The sequence below is a fragment of the Eucyclogobius newberryi genome, unplaced genomic scaffold, assembly GCF_026437365.1.
Source record: "Eucyclogobius newberryi isolate DKJ021-1_F unplaced genomic scaffold, fEucNew1.0.hap1 SCAF_2, whole genome shotgun sequence".
Lineage (NCBI taxonomy): Eukaryota > Metazoa > Chordata > Actinopteri > Gobiiformes > Gobiidae > Eucyclogobius > Eucyclogobius newberryi.
In genome coordinates this window covers 20,660,880-20,676,412 of record NW_027315834.1, presented here as the reverse complement: position 1 = coordinate 20,676,412, position 15,533 = coordinate 20,660,880, and the positions used below count along the sequence as shown (strand labels likewise).

General features: G+C 37.8%; 1 protein-coding gene across 1 annotated transcript; it reads left to right on the top strand.

Annotated features, from left to right (window-relative positions):
- Positions 1–1,967: 1,967 nt before the first annotated feature.
- On the top strand, positions 1,968–15,213 carry naa25 (N-alpha-acetyltransferase 25, NatB auxiliary subunit). Its single transcript, XM_072454287.1, has 24 exons — positions 1,968–2,092; positions 3,098–3,183; positions 3,550–3,688; positions 3,796–3,914; positions 3,993–4,067; positions 4,355–4,462; positions 4,527–4,605; positions 5,576–5,687; positions 5,776–5,865; positions 5,943–6,115; positions 6,192–6,304; positions 6,374–6,578; positions 6,701–6,790; positions 6,858–7,038; positions 7,141–7,240; positions 9,299–9,450; positions 9,523–9,648; positions 12,319–12,562; positions 12,631–12,754; positions 12,836–12,901; positions 12,998–13,095; positions 13,170–13,280; positions 13,366–13,506; positions 13,767–15,213. The coding sequence occupies exons 1-24, from the start codon at positions 2,035–2,037 to the stop codon at positions 13,887–13,889; spliced, it is 2,913 nt and encodes a 970-aa protein (XP_072310388.1). The 5' UTR covers positions 1,968–2,034; the 3' UTR covers positions 13,890–15,213.
- Positions 15,214–15,533: the final 320 nt, after the last annotated feature.

Genomic DNA, 15,533 nt, shown 5'->3' with positions numbered 1-15,533 from the left:
ATAGTGAAGTGCTTGATCACAGCTCAAAGAGCAAACTTGTGACAGCAGCGTCGAGATCCAAAAGTGGCCAATGGTTATCCACTCCGTAGGCCACTGTATTGGCCACCTGCAGGGGGCGCCAAACAGGGAAAACTGGCTAACCACGACTACTGCCACTGTTTATTATTGCAAAAAAACCCACATGATTTATGGAACAATCTCTCGAAAAACCTAAACATTTTACATCGCAAACGGCTTCATTTATCTTGTGTAATGTAACATAAGTCAGGTATTTGAGGCCGATAATTTGAAATTAGCAATAGGCATTTGTCTCTGGTAGAAAGGCCTGTTGTCTGGGACCCGCTGTATGTGATTGCAATCTTCTAATGCCAAAATAAAAATGTCAATGAAAATATAGTCAACTCCTTTGGTTATTGCCCAATAAGAATGTTGATATGGACTTGAAATAAAACACTCAGCTCATCTGGCATGGTGCTGGATTAGAGGTAGTATGTTCGAGCCTTATTTAACGCCATAATCATTATCAGAACGTGAAGTCATCTTTTCAGAGGTTGATGAAAACATAGGAGAAGGATCTAGGATTTATATTTAAGAAAATGTGGTCAACTACCAGCAATAAATTGTATCTTACATTAGTAAAAATGAATAACATCTCAAAATAGTCCTCAGATAAATGCCCCTGGCTGTTGCACAGTAAAGGATGGAACATATACCAGTATGCACATGTTGTTGTTGTTGTTGTTGTTTTATGGCGGTTGGCATCCGAGTGTTGCATTACCGCCAGACTTTATTCCTCAGACGTTTCGTAGTCCTCAGACTCTGTCGTAAGTCCGTAAAAGTACTCCTCCCATTGCTTTGGCGTTACAAAGCCCATGAGGTCATGATGTGTTTTTGTGACTATGTTTTTGGAATGTGACTTCTTAAAAACGTTTTGGAGCTCAGTCCACTCCCTCACACAAAAAGATTTAGAAAAAACATTTGATATGCAACCTCATTTATACTGACAACACATTAAACTTGCTTTTAGATGGGAGAAAATGTTGAACATTGATTACAATAACGTAGTATGCAAAGAAATGTATACTTTTACTCTGAAAAGATTACTCCCTCAATCCTGTTTCTCTTACTCAGTTACCCGATCACCTACCATTGGGGAAATTAACTTTAGAAAAGTATAACAAATGACAGATTTTTTACGAACTCTGATCCCCCTTACTGTTAAGCTTGGGCAATTTTTTTTAAGGCTAAGGTTGTGGTGTAAACCTAAAGTCTATACAATAGCTACATAATGTCAATGTTTAATGGGCAATGATCATTGGAGAATTTGATTATATTTTGATTGCCATTTTTACTTTAGAAGATTACAACCACACACAATCAGCCTCAAACACCCGACTTGTTACTTCACACAGGATGTTACTTTATACAGATAAAATGCTTTAAGTCGATATTTAACCACACGACGATTTAACAATTTCAGGATTCTTAGCAATTTCATTAATCGAGAGCTGGTTCTATTAAGTCTGTAATTGTGTCCTCCTTAATAAAATTCAGACGAATTAAATAATGTGTGTTCGACTACTTTTTTAGCCATTATAAACAGCAGTCAAAGGCCAGTTTTCTCTTTTTTGTCCACTGTTCTGGCCACTTTGGCGCTCTCTGGAGGTGGTCAATAAAGCGGCCAACCATTGGCTTGGATCTCGTCTCGCTTGTGATGCACAGTGACTGACCGGTGAGGAATTAATGTAGGCCTAATAGTCAATTTTAAAGAAAAGAAATTACGTGCATTTTGATCACTTGATACTTTTTGCCACCTACTTCTTAAATATTTTTCTTAGTATCAACATAGCCCACGTGTGTGCAGTCATGAATGGTTTTGCGCCATGGATCTATTATATTATATTATATTATATTATTATTGGCTTACCGTTAGAGGCCGGCATTGCAAGTGCGTCCCTCAGACCGGCGGAACCATGGCCTCAGAGCACTGGTTGTGCGCATGCGTAAACTAGCAAGCGGCAGGTAAACTCTACCATGGCGGCGAGAGGCCATGTGCAAGACCCAAACGACAGACGGCTCAGACCCATTTACGGTAAGCATTATTGTTTCTAGATGATTCAAATAGTATATCAACAATCAGGGAGTTGCTATTGAGGTGCAATGAAACGAATGTGTTGGATTCGGTGCACAGCAGTGAGGGCGCTCAAGCTCCAACCTCGGACTGCGCCTGAAGTGTCCAATGACAGTGCACCTCAACCCTTTGCCATTGACACGAGATTAGAAGCCACTGTAGGATACGTCCTAAAAACTTGAGCGTTCGTAAACCGGTCTCCGTGTTCTGTCTAAATAGGTGCATGTGTTTAAAAGCTCATTGTTCTTGTCAACATAGTCCCTTTTCGATTGCCATTTGACAGCTAGCTTGCCTGCTAGCTCGATTGACACTAAGCAAAGCAACGGTATAAAATAACACAGCCACATATACGTAGGATGCGACTTAGCCAACCCTGTTGATATTGAATCTGCTTCGGATTCATGCTGGTCAATTGACTGCTTGTCCCTGGCTTTATCTGTGATCTATTTATGCTCAGAGACAATGCTTTAGCTAGCTAGCTGTTAGCTTGCTAATTTGATAGCATGCAGCTGTCAGTGCAATATTTAACATACAATGGACTCTCCAAGTTTTGCCAAAACTGTCAATGAGCTATATTACCCCGACAATCTTTGCAGGCAACAATGAATGTCAATTTTACTGGTAAAGCTGTGCACTGCAATACTGCAATCATGATATTTTACCAAGCTTACTTTTTGGCCAACATTGGTTATGTTTACATGCACACCAAACATCATTTCTGGACTTTATTTATTCAGCTAAATGACATGCAAACCGCAAACTGAAGTGAGTAATCGATGAGACCGTGATCAGAAAGAAATCCGATTAGTCCCATCAGATTTTGCTGTGTATATTGGCATTTTAATAACCTCAATTACAACTTTGTTTAAATATAAAATCTGATAACCAGAGAGAGAAGAGAGTGCCTGTGTAGTTTGCTTTTTAAAATGTGTATAATATAAGATTTGTGATCTTATCTTATTGCAGATTATCTTGACAATGGCAATAACAAAATGGCAATCCAACAAGCAGACAAGCTGCTAAAGAAGCACAAGGAACTACATTGTGCAAAGGTGGGTACATTTTTGAGAAGCCTCCCAGTCATAAGAAATGTTCTAAACTTGAGTTGAGTAAAGCTCAATATAAAGCCTTATGCACAAGAAGTGAACTTCTAACTGTACAATCAATGTTTGGGTGATCTATTTTTAATTTGATTTATTAACAATGCTAAAAAAAAAAAAATCAATTCTTCCCTGGCTGTGCTGTTGTTTCACTTTTATTGCTGTTTATATTATATTAAAAAGTTTGTGACAGGTGTGTGATTCATGCACAGTTAGTGCAAACAGTATTTTAAGAGGCTTCCTTCTAAAAATGTGGTATGGGAGGACCCATACTCTATTATAATGTAATTATTATGGACCAATGCCATTTGTTTGTAGGTTCTCAAAGCTATTGGACTGCAAAGAACTGGAAAGCAAGATGAAGCGTTCACTCTTGCCCAGGAAGTGGCCACACTCGAGCCCACTGATGATAACTCACTTCAGGCGCTGACTATCTTGTACAGGGAGATGCATCGACGTATGTATATTTACCCATTTTTTCCTAATTCCTGATTCCTAATATTGTTTATTTTATCACACATGTATTTAATAATGTAATATATGTAATATATTTTTGGTGTTTAGCTGAGTTAGTTACCAAGTTGTATGAAGCTGCAGTAAAGAAGGTTCCTCTTAGTGAGGAGTATCATTCTCACCTCTTCATGGCCTATGCTCGAGTTGGAGAGTACAAAAAGATGCAGCAGGTAAGATTAGCTTTCATCTGCTTTGTGACTATATCAATGCACTGGTTTTATTTTTTCATGCATTTTCTTCTTTCATAGGCAGGAATGGCTCTCTATAAAATTGTACCCAAAAATCCATATTATTTTTGGTCTGTCATGAGTTTGGTTATGCAGGTAAGCTTTCCTGTTCCAGTTTTTAATCCTATATTCACATGCACACCCAAATCTGATTTCTGGATCTTGATTATTTAAATTGCATGTGATCTATCAAATCTGATGTGAGTAATCCGAGGCTTCATAATTAGAAAGAAATCAGATTTTGCTGTTCATTTTGACATAATTTTAATAATCTTTTAATTCAATTCTCATCAGATTTTCAGGGCGCTTGTAACTACAGCCAGTGAAATTAATGTAATACAAACTTTGTCAAAGATCATGCAGTTTGTGATTATTCACTTCAGGCCATATCAGCTGAGGATGAGAAGTTGGCCCTGACCATGTTCTTGCCGCTTGCTGAACGCATGGTGGAGAAAATGGTCAAAGAAGAGAAGATCGAAGCTGAAGCAGAGGTAAATTTCAAATTTTGTGTTTGAATCTTTATGGAACCAATTGAACATGCTGTATTCTTTGTAGGTTCAGCTGTATTATATGATTCTCGAGCGTTTGGGAAAGTGTGAAGAGGCCCTTAAAGTTATAAAAGGCCCACTTGGAGGTATACTATGCATACAGCAATTCTACTGACTGTTTTTGTTAAAGGAGCACTATGTAACTTTTCAGGTTGAGGATTTGTACAGCCACATTATGTAATAAGGCATTATATAATATTAATCCGGAATGTAATCAAATCGACATTTTATATTATGTAATAAGCCCTGTTATTACATTTCCAGTCAAATGATTACACAATGCGGGCAGTGGTTTGGTAGTAGAGCATGTGCACACTAACCCAAAGGTTTGGAGTTTGATCCAGACAAGTGAAGACTTTTCCCAAGTCCCACTGTTGCATGTGCAAATGATTACAGTGCAGAAATGGCACGGCAATATGTAATTATCAGAATTACATGGTAATTACAAGACACACATCTCGCACTCCATTTAGGGTTAAGGTTATGCACTGCTAATATAATAAACATTACTTCACTATGAGATAATAAACTCTAGGAAAAAATGTTGCTATGCTATTACTTTTAACTCTAGTAAAGTACAACCCATTTTGCACAACCCAAACTCTTTTATTACACATTTACTCCCTTTTTGAATTATTCCTCCAATATGTAATGTTTTTTGTTTAACAATGCAGCACTTGTTACAAAACTCTGATTTATTACATAATGCGGCATTGCATAATGTGCTTGTCTTTGTGGAAAGTTTATGCTTTGCTTTATCTGGAATGACACCATCAGGCAAAGTTATAGGTCAGATTTTTCGAGAGTTGACCCAGTTCTTGGTAAGATTTCATGTTTTTCAAGGTATTTTTGAGCAAAATACATCGGTAATTGTATAAATGCAGGATAGATTTAATGCCGTACTGATTACAGAAGGGCATGTCCGCTTATTCAGCATGTTGTAAAAGGTTTCCTTTATGAAATAGTTTGTATGGTGGTGTTGGCTCTTAGCAGTCGGCTCAAATATATACATATATAAACACATCAGTTAGACTTAACATTTATTTTATTTTTTAGAGAAACTGACCAGTGAATTTCAGAGCCGAGAGAATAAGTGTATGACGCTCTATCAGCGACTGCAGCTTTGGCCTGAATGCAATGCCCTAGCACATAAGCTGTTACTCAAAAAGTAAGTGAATACCATACATACATAAAAAAAATATGTGATTGTGCAACAATACTCAAGGGACTTCACAAATGTGTTCTCCTCCTGCTAGCCCTGATGAATGGCAATATTATGGGTTTTACTTCAGTTCTCTTTTCCACATATTGGACCAGTCGTGGTGTCCACCTGAGGAAGGAGAACAGTACGTACTGATATTTTTTATTGCATAAAAAGTATATGGTATTTAAATTACTCACTGAAAGGGTTTATTTCTATCAGCTGCTCAGAGGGGCTGGTTCATCACACTGTGGCTGAAGTGGCAAGGTTTGTGGAAGAGCGAATTGAAGGTGAAGACGGCAAAGAGTCCCGTGCTTTGAGAGGCCCCTATTTGGCTCGTCTAGAGTTACTGCACAGACTAAGAGAACGAGGATCCTCAGATCAAAGTTTGCTTGGTACAACTTATTTTTCCCTTCAATCATTATTTTCATATTTGTGGTTTGTTAATATGTAGTTGTTTGCTTTCAACAGGGGATCCTTTTGAATTAATGGTGCAGTTTTTTGCAAAGTTCGGGGACAAACCTTGTTGCATCACAGATTTGAGAATATATCTACATCTCTTATCCCCCGAACAACATGTTCAGGTAATCTTCTATTTTCAGTTGGTGAAATTAATATCAAATCCTGATTCCTCCTTTGTACCTTTTTGATAGTTTATTAATTGCTTGAGTGAAGCCGTACCTTTAGCGGAGCCTGGAGAAGGATATGCATTTCCAGAGGATACCAAAGCGCTTCAGAGGCATATGTGCCTTTGTCAATTAAGTCGTGCACTTGGCTTGCATCACTCTCTTGATGTGGATGGTAAACTGAAGCTCATTTCTGAGCTAAAAGCTCGTTATCATCATGGACTAATATTTGGTAAGCTGCTTGTTTTTCTTTCCCCTTTTAAGACGTCGCAAAAAGCCAAGTTTTTAAATGGTGCTATTGATAATGCCCAAACCTGTTATTGTTTATTTTTATAATGTTGTTTTGTAAAACAGGGGAAAATGCTCTGAAGACAGAACTGCAGTTTTCTGACATGTATTGTCTCATGGCAGCTCATGTATACGTAGATCTATGGATTGAAACGGGTATGTGTTAATATTACAGCGTATTACTACAATGTATGTAAACTATCCTGATTTCTGTCTCTTGTAGAGGATGAGAACATGGTGTGGCGCTGTTTGGGACTTCTAAATGAAGGCTTAGCTCACAGTTCTTCTAATGCACAATTTAAATTACTGCTGCTGCTCCTTTACTGTCGCTTGGGCGCTTTCGAACCCGTCGTAGACCTATACTCCAGCCTGGATGCCAAACATGTGCAACACGACACTATAGGGTAACACAATTATGCTATGCTAATTATGTTTTAAAGTATTCTTGCCATGTCTGAACATCCTGTTGGCAATTTCTTTGGTATCTGAAATAATCTGTTTTTCAGGTACTTGTTGACACGCTATGCTGAGTCTTTGGGTCAGTTTGCTGCTGCCTCCCAAGCCTGTAACTTCTCACTCAGGTTTTTCCACTCTAACCAGAAAGATGTAAGTGAAATTCCATTTTCTACTTCGATAAGTACCGTAGCCATTTAAAAGTAAAAGTAATGGCTGTAGCATATATTCCTACTGGTTTAAATGCATCTACAGCACTACAGTACCAAATTGATCTGGGATGCCATGAGCTGCCGTATGTCGAGGATCCAAAAGGTCAAATCTCAGTAAGCAGTGACATAAAATTGTATTTGGATGCATTCACATGTTTATATTCCTGTCAGGTGTTATGGCAGGTGTTCCTGCCATGACACCTGACTAAAAGTAATAAGTAGCTGTGTAACGACGCACCCTGCCACGATGCAGCTCAATGCTTAAATGTGCACATATAAATTGTACACACAATGTGCAATTGAAAGATGTTCGCTGAAAAACGTCATTAAAACGGCACCGCAGCCTCGTCCTGACAGTCTGTCTCCGCACATTTCCTGAATATATTATGCAGTCAAATACTGAGAAGCAGAGAACACTGAGCCCGAGGCACCAGGCCTTTACCAGGACAGCATGCAAGTACAATACTGACGGTAACTTTGTGTTTCCAACAAGTAAATCTGGCAAAACAGTTCACCAAACCGCTGAAAATATTACAGAAACACTTCATTATACAGTAAAGAAGCTCACACATGGGATATGATAAACACTGGCTAATGCTTCTTATATGAAGAAGATGTAGCCTAAATGTAACTATAATTAAGCTCTGCAATAAAAACAAATGACATTAACTCAAGTAGGCTACAGTTGTGCAATTAACTTATTATGTGCAATAATGGGGCCAATATATTGATTGGCCGATATGGGCGCTTGGGGAAATATCAGCTATTGGCTAAACTCTGGCTGATGTTCCACCTGGGCATGTTATACATAATTTATACAAAATGATGAATGCCCCAATATTTAGAGGCGCTCCATTTTTCTGTGCAGTATGTTTGTTTGTGTCTGAGATGCAGTATTGCAGCTCCTGTTTGTGTCGCTCTGACCACTCATGGGTCTGACTGAGACGGCGCTGGATTTAGATACTCTGAACCAAGCTACTAACTCAAGAATAAAAGTGAACTTCAGCACAGATCACACATAGGACTTATTTTGTATCAAATTGTCTGTGGAGAAGAGAAGATTTTTGTCAGCTAACGTTGGCACACACAATGCGATTGTCAACAACAACATGCTGGATTATATTCCCTACAGACAATAGTTTGAAATCTGGATTAAAATTAATTTAATTTGTGAGAAGTTGGGATCTGAAGTGGCCTGTGAGCGGAGTGTGTTGTAAATGTTCTGAATGTACGCCTATTAATTACCGCAGCGCACACAAATTTATTAGGCTCACGGCAGGCTAGTAAATTCAGTTCAATAGTTTAGGTTTTTAAAGATTTTTTGCAAACAAACTTCCAATCTTTAAAATTCACTGTTAAGAGGCAGAATAACAGTAAATGGCACCTTAAAAAAACTTAAAATTATTTGAGCCTGAAACGCTTGTCATAATCGGCTGCCTATAGTATTTATTTTCCATTACTAAATATATCGGCACCTCCACCTTCCTTATATCTAGGCCTCGTATCGGCCCTCCCAAAATCCATATTGGTTGGGCCCTATTCACCTTATTCACCCGTCTGGGCTTTCGGAATAAGGGGCTGTTCGGGCCGCCCAGGGAATCGGTGCATTGTTGACTTGTTGGTCACATTAACATTGGACATTTTACACAAATCAATCTGTTTTATAGCATGTTTTAGTGGCAAGACTTTTACCTCATTCTCCATTTAAACCAATGGAATTCTCACTAGACCGGAAGTGCCATTACAACCAAAGTGCGGATCCATGGGGAAAAAATGGCAAATCGTGATAAAATCTTGATAAATCAAATTGTTGTGAAATTTTTGATTTGTTACACTCCTAGTAATGAGTAACACATTCAAAAAAGTCACAGTTGACACTTCACCCACCTGCCTAGTAAAGCACTTTTGAGTGCCTTGAAGGTGGAAAAGGGCTATAAATAGATAATAATACATATTCAACATGTTATTCAGCGCTGAATGTTTGTGTTCCACTCTTCAGACCTCAGAATATATCATCCAGGCGTACAAGTATGGAGCTTTTGAGAAGATCCCAGAGTTCATTGCTCTCAGGAACAGGTTAAACCAATCGCTGCACTTTGCTCAAAGCCGGACAGAGAGGATGTGGCTGGATCTAATTTTGGAAGCCGACATGTAAGCTTTTGCTTGACAAATAAAGTTGGTGCAAAGTAGTTTTATTTCTAATGCTTTGTATTTTTGTAAAAGTGTGTTAAACCTGGAGGAAAGTGTGAAGGCCATGTCTTTGACTGCAGAAGAAGACGATATCCCATGGAATAATTTAAGAGACAACCGAGACCTTACAGTTTTTACCTGCTGGGACCCAAAGGATCGGTATGTTTTTCTTTTAATTGGTCGTTGATTTGGTTTGTTCTATATGTAAGGTTTGGGAAAAAACCTAATTTGATACATGCGACTAATAGATGGACTATTCAGCAACCCTTTACTGCTTACATGTCCTTTCCTCCTATAATTTGTTTTATTTAGTTTAACAAGGGGGTCTGGAATTTTCCTTCTTATAAAACTAGTAATTTCCAGGATTTTTGAAGAGTTTTCTACTGACTACTGCTGATATTGTATAATATGGGCACAATGAATAATTTTCCAATGCCATAATAACTATACAGCATACTGTTACTGTATTTTGGGCAAGATGTGTACAACGCTAGATTGTCCAGCCTCCACACAAAAGTTGCATAGAGCATCTTTAATCATACATAATGCATAAGGCTACTTTTCTTCAAGATTCAAATGGGGCCATTGTTTATTATAAGAACACTTGTAGCACAGTTGTGTGTTCCTGAAACTTTTGTCAGGACAACTTGCCTCATGTTTTATGTTGCTTCTAAAACAATTTAAATGTGGAGAGAAATACGCTGCCATAATTCACGATATTAAATCTAAAGAGTATCCGTTCATCAGCTGCTTGTGCTCTTAACTCTTTGAATAAGTGTCGGGATGACCCGAAAAAAGACAGAATGTACGGGGATGTAGCACTTCTCTCTGGATTACAAACTGTTTCCAGAGTTGTATATTTTGCGCTTTTCTTAAATGTCACAATACGCATCTTACACATTCCTCTTTCCTTTTCTATACAAAATTGAGAAATACGCGCTGAAAAACATTAATGACACCGCAAACGCATCCTGACAGTGCGCGGCATCTCCACACAAAATGCGAGAATTATCGTCTCTCAAACACACTTTAGCGCTTGACATGCAATGTGCTCGACAAATTTTTGACAATGTAAAAGCGTCGGAACAACGGACAACAACAGACAAAGCAGACGGTGGTCAACAGATGGTCAAGTGTTTCTAACTAATAAATCTGGCAAAACATTTCTGCAAACTGCTATAAAGATGCAGTTTCCTAAAACGCAAGCTTACACATGGAATATTTTCTATTCAATTGAATTGAATTAAATTTATTTTTGTAATGCCCAAAATCACAACAGCAATTGCCTCGAGGGGCCATCAAGGGGCTTCCCACTATTGAGTGGAAAGCCCCTTGATGTTCCATCTCATTTTCGAGGGGGTCCAAGCACAGGCTAAATGTATCAAGCAGCTCACTTCATATATAGAAGATGTAGCCTAAATGTAACTAAATATAAGAGCTTATTAAACCCTGTAATTACAAATGCCATAAACTCAATTAGGCGAAAGTTTAGCAATTTCTCCATTATTATTTACAATAGTTAAAAACTAAACTAAAAATGTATTTTGTAGGCTTTTTGATACCAAAGTGGGGATAATGACGTTAAAATTTTCATAATTTTGAAATCGTGACAGAATCGTACTGAATCGAATCGTGAGATTCCTGAATCATTACACCCGTACTATTAACAATCAGGTGGTGGCCAGTCAGTGGTTTCTGAATTCTCTGCGGCAGTGATCATATTCTGTAGTTTTTGTGCAGGGATTGTTGATATCGCAATATTTGCGATTACCTGGTATCGGATTGAATCAAAAATCTGTGGTATCCCCCATCCCTGGTGCTGTACGCACTGCATTGGACCAGCTGACTTGTGCATGCGTGGAATCGGCCTTACTGACTAACTTTAAAGATAATTGAATTGATAGCTACAGAGATAATTTTACTTTTAAGTGTTTAAACGAAATGTAAATAAAGTAATACAAAATAAATCAGAACTCTCCATAGGAAATTAATATTATTATTTAGAATGTAATTAAATCAATTACATCAAATAAATCCAGAAAAAAGTGATCTGGTAATTTCCTGTTATTTAGATTTAAACCTCTCCAGTTCATCTGTCTTCCTCGTGTTGCTCCTCCTCAGACTCTGTGTCGGATTCTCTCCTTTAAATCTCTCACTCTAGTGTTATCTGGAGGAAAATAGTCAAATAATGTCGAAAAAAACATTGCGTTTATCGGGGGTCGTGAGTGAATTTGTTTTTATATTTAAGTTTTGTCTAAATCTTTTCTAGAAATTAAAGTCTGTAATATTGTAATTTCTGGGTCTGTTGGCTCAGAATGAAGATTTCGGTGGTTTTGGACTGAAATCGATTACTCAATGACATGAATATCTGCCGATACCGATCTTGGTGCACCACTAGTTAAAATTGTTGCTTTATTGAAATTATTAGCTTTCCAATGACATGGCATGGTAGAACTTGAGATCTGTGCTATAAGTATATAAATATTTTTTTTTATAATTTTAAGTGTGTCAAGTTCTGATTCTGCAGAAGTCTGCTCTTTTGCGTTGTATTCTTAAATTTAAGTTTCCATGTTTGTTTTGATATGGACATTGCATTTTTCTGATTAATTGATCCACATGTTTATTGCGGTTATGAAATTTGGAAAGTGGAGACCCGATCCCATACTATATAAGTCTTTGTAAAGTATATGAAAAGCATGTTTAAGTCTGGCCATGCTAGAGTCTCACCAAGAAAGAATCCGCAACGTTTTTAATGTAATTTCTGTAATCATTCTGCTAATCATTTCTGCTATTCAGTTCTTCAAATCTAACCAAGGAGTTCTTCCACAGACAAATAAGTGAGGAGAACCGTCACCAATCGTTGGAGGAAGAGTCTGTTTGGCTGAAGATGCGATCGTTGACGCTCCGCCTTATAGCATCCGTAGCTGCCCCTGGACTCTCGCCTTCCACACACAACTCTGCACTGGCAAGTGAAAATGGTATTGGTGACAAAACCTCAACAATGAGAGCCCTGCTTTCCCAACTCAACCAGACGCTACAGTCAGCAACACAGTTTGCAGAAAAACATGTACAGGCAAGTTGTCTAAAGCAAACCTTTTATTCCTATGCTATGAAACGGCTGTAATAATTGTTTTCTTGCAGTATCCGCTGTTGGGACCACCTTCTACTCGACTGACTGTAGCTCTGTCGAGTGGAAGCTGTCCGTGCCAGTCAGCTGCTCTCCACCTCGCTGTTCACTTACAGGACCTTGAGTCTGCTGGCCTTGGTAAGCAAAGCGTGAACCAAGTTGAACAAAAGCTCAGGGGTAAAGCATTTTTCTTATTAATTTAACTTTTACTTGACGTAGATGAGTCAACAGAGCTTCAAGTACAGATCTGTAATGGTTTTCAGTCCTTAAAAGTTCAACTTCAAGGTAAATTACCTTTTTATGGGTGGGCTTATGTTTTGAAAGATAAGATTTACAGTATATTCCCAACATTTAATGACTTTCACTTGTTTTTGTCCACAGAAATGCTAAATAAATGCAAGGGGGATTTATTGGAGAATAAAATGAGCATATTAAAAACTAGACCGTCCCTATTGGAAAATCTAGTTTTCTTTGTAGAGGTAAGGCATCTCTAATAGTGTACACTTGATGTTTTTGTTGTGCAAATTAACATAATATTCTGGTCACTCTTTAGACCATGAGTGTTGCGTTATGGGTGGCAAGCTACTGTGCCAAGATTCTTCGACCACTAAAGACAAGTCTACAGAAAAAGAAAAAGAAGAAAAAGGATGTCAGCACTGCTCTGGTGCAGTTTCCTGTTATATATTGCTTATGTCTCCTTGTAGTTAAGACAATATACATAGTTGTATTTGATTTTGTGTATGTTGTAGCCAGCAGTGATGGTTGGATTCCAGGAGCTGACGGAAAGCTTGCTGGATTTGCTTATCCAGGCTTCAGAGCATGTTAAAGGACAGGAATTAAACGTGACATCCCTTAAACTTGCCAGTTTAAACTTGGATGGATACTCAGAGGTGAGCTACTAGATGGTGACAAGATAAGATTGGTCCTTCATTATTTTACTTCTCAAATGTGTCATGTGCACTTGCATATAATACAGTGGTTGTTTCTGGTTGGACTTATATATAAGTCCAACCAGGACACTATATCTATATCATCTATATCTATATCATCTAGATCTAGATCTATATCTATATCATCTAGATCTAGATCTAGATCTAGATCTATATATATAATTTTTTTTTTTTTTTTTTTTTTTTTTTTTTTTTTTTAGGAGGAAGCATCGTTTACAATGTCAGCAATGGATAAAGTGCACAGTAGTTACCTTCGCTCACTACAAGAAGTGGGAGATTTACTCAAAAAGAGGGCAGACACTGTAAAGAATCTTAAGGTCTGAAATTCATCATGAGTCATTGACTGTCCAAACTCTCTGGAAGCCCTGCAACATCAACTGCTGTCAGACCATACGCTGTGTTGGTCTTACAAAAGTCTATGCTGATCCATTTCCTACTTATGCCCCGCCCCCCCTCCTCCCAGGTCGAAGACTTCACAAGCCAAGACTGTTTTCAATGCTACGCAATGCACATTGAACTGGGAAAATTCAATCGACTTGTTTAAACAATTGTAATTACCATTACTAGATTCTTTTAAAAGAGAAATATGGACAAATTAACAGATGTGACATTTTAGACCATATATTCACCATATTATTGTACCCTTCAACAATACACGGTTCATGTTCCTCATATTTTTGTCACCCCAATAAAATGTGTAGTCCAAATGAGGACATTCTATTTAAATCTAAAACGTTGCAGCCAAATTTCAAAATTGTACTCTCAAGTTATGAAGCGCAACACATTTAATTAAAAAAAAACAAGCCACTTTCACACGTTCAACATTAGAGAGTGGGGTTATTAATGTTTGTCTATACGTCTGCCTTGAAGCGTCTTACTCCAGCCAAAACCATAAAACTACAGGTTGGTATTTTGTGCTACAGTAGACTGATTGTATCACAGACTATATACGATTAAATAACATAATATAAATAATGTAATAATTTCCCCCCACACACAATTCAAGATTTGTTTTCTTAAATGCAGTCTAAAAATTTCTTTAAGACAAATGTAATATATGCAACCACTTCTGTACCCAAAGTCCCAATGTAACATTGTATGAATCGCTTCTAATGTAGAGAACGGTTATTGCGCACAAAATTAGTTCACAGATGCAGATCTCAAAGGGACATGCTATTCTAAATTAAAAGTGCAAAAGACCAGTTTGGTCTTTGTATCGGACTGAATTGTAAATAAGGCCACAGAAGATGCTGTGCACAGAATCTAGGGTTGTTTTCCAGTTGTTTTGTTTGTTTATACATTTTTATACCTTTTATGTAACTGCTAAATTTTCAACCAAAGTAGTTGACAGAATTCATCAACGTCATATCAGACATAAGTGTCAGATTTTGTTAACCCGGAAATGCAAAGTGATATTGCTAAAAACAAGAAGCACTGATGGATGACTACTGGCGCAGCAGAGTGTGCTTTTTTTTTTTTTTTTTTTTTTTTTTTTTTTTTACTATTTTTTTGTTGTGGAATAATTTTTGGAGACAAATTGGAGTGTAATATAAAATGTGCTAAATAGTTACCCTTTCCCCTTTGTTTTAGCGTTGTGTATGCATACAATCATCCATATTTGCAAATAAAGGCTTTAAATAAAATGTGTTTTCTGGGACAAGGACAACTTATGGGGCGCTTCCAGACTTTCTGTTTGGCCTTGCTCTACCCAGCCCTACTTGACCCGGTTGTGTCCCCATTACCCTTTAGAATGTGGTACTATATCCATAGAGACTGTCCACAACATCTAATGTCCATGGAAACCATGGATTCCACCAGCAATCTGACCAATCAGTGCCAGAACAATATGTACCTGCTTGGCCTGGTTAAGTCAATTTACTCCTCTCCAAAATGATTTTTTTTACCCCAGCTGTTATAAAAGGGGTTATACAATCTGGTTTCATCACATCATAAGGTCTGCCACAAAT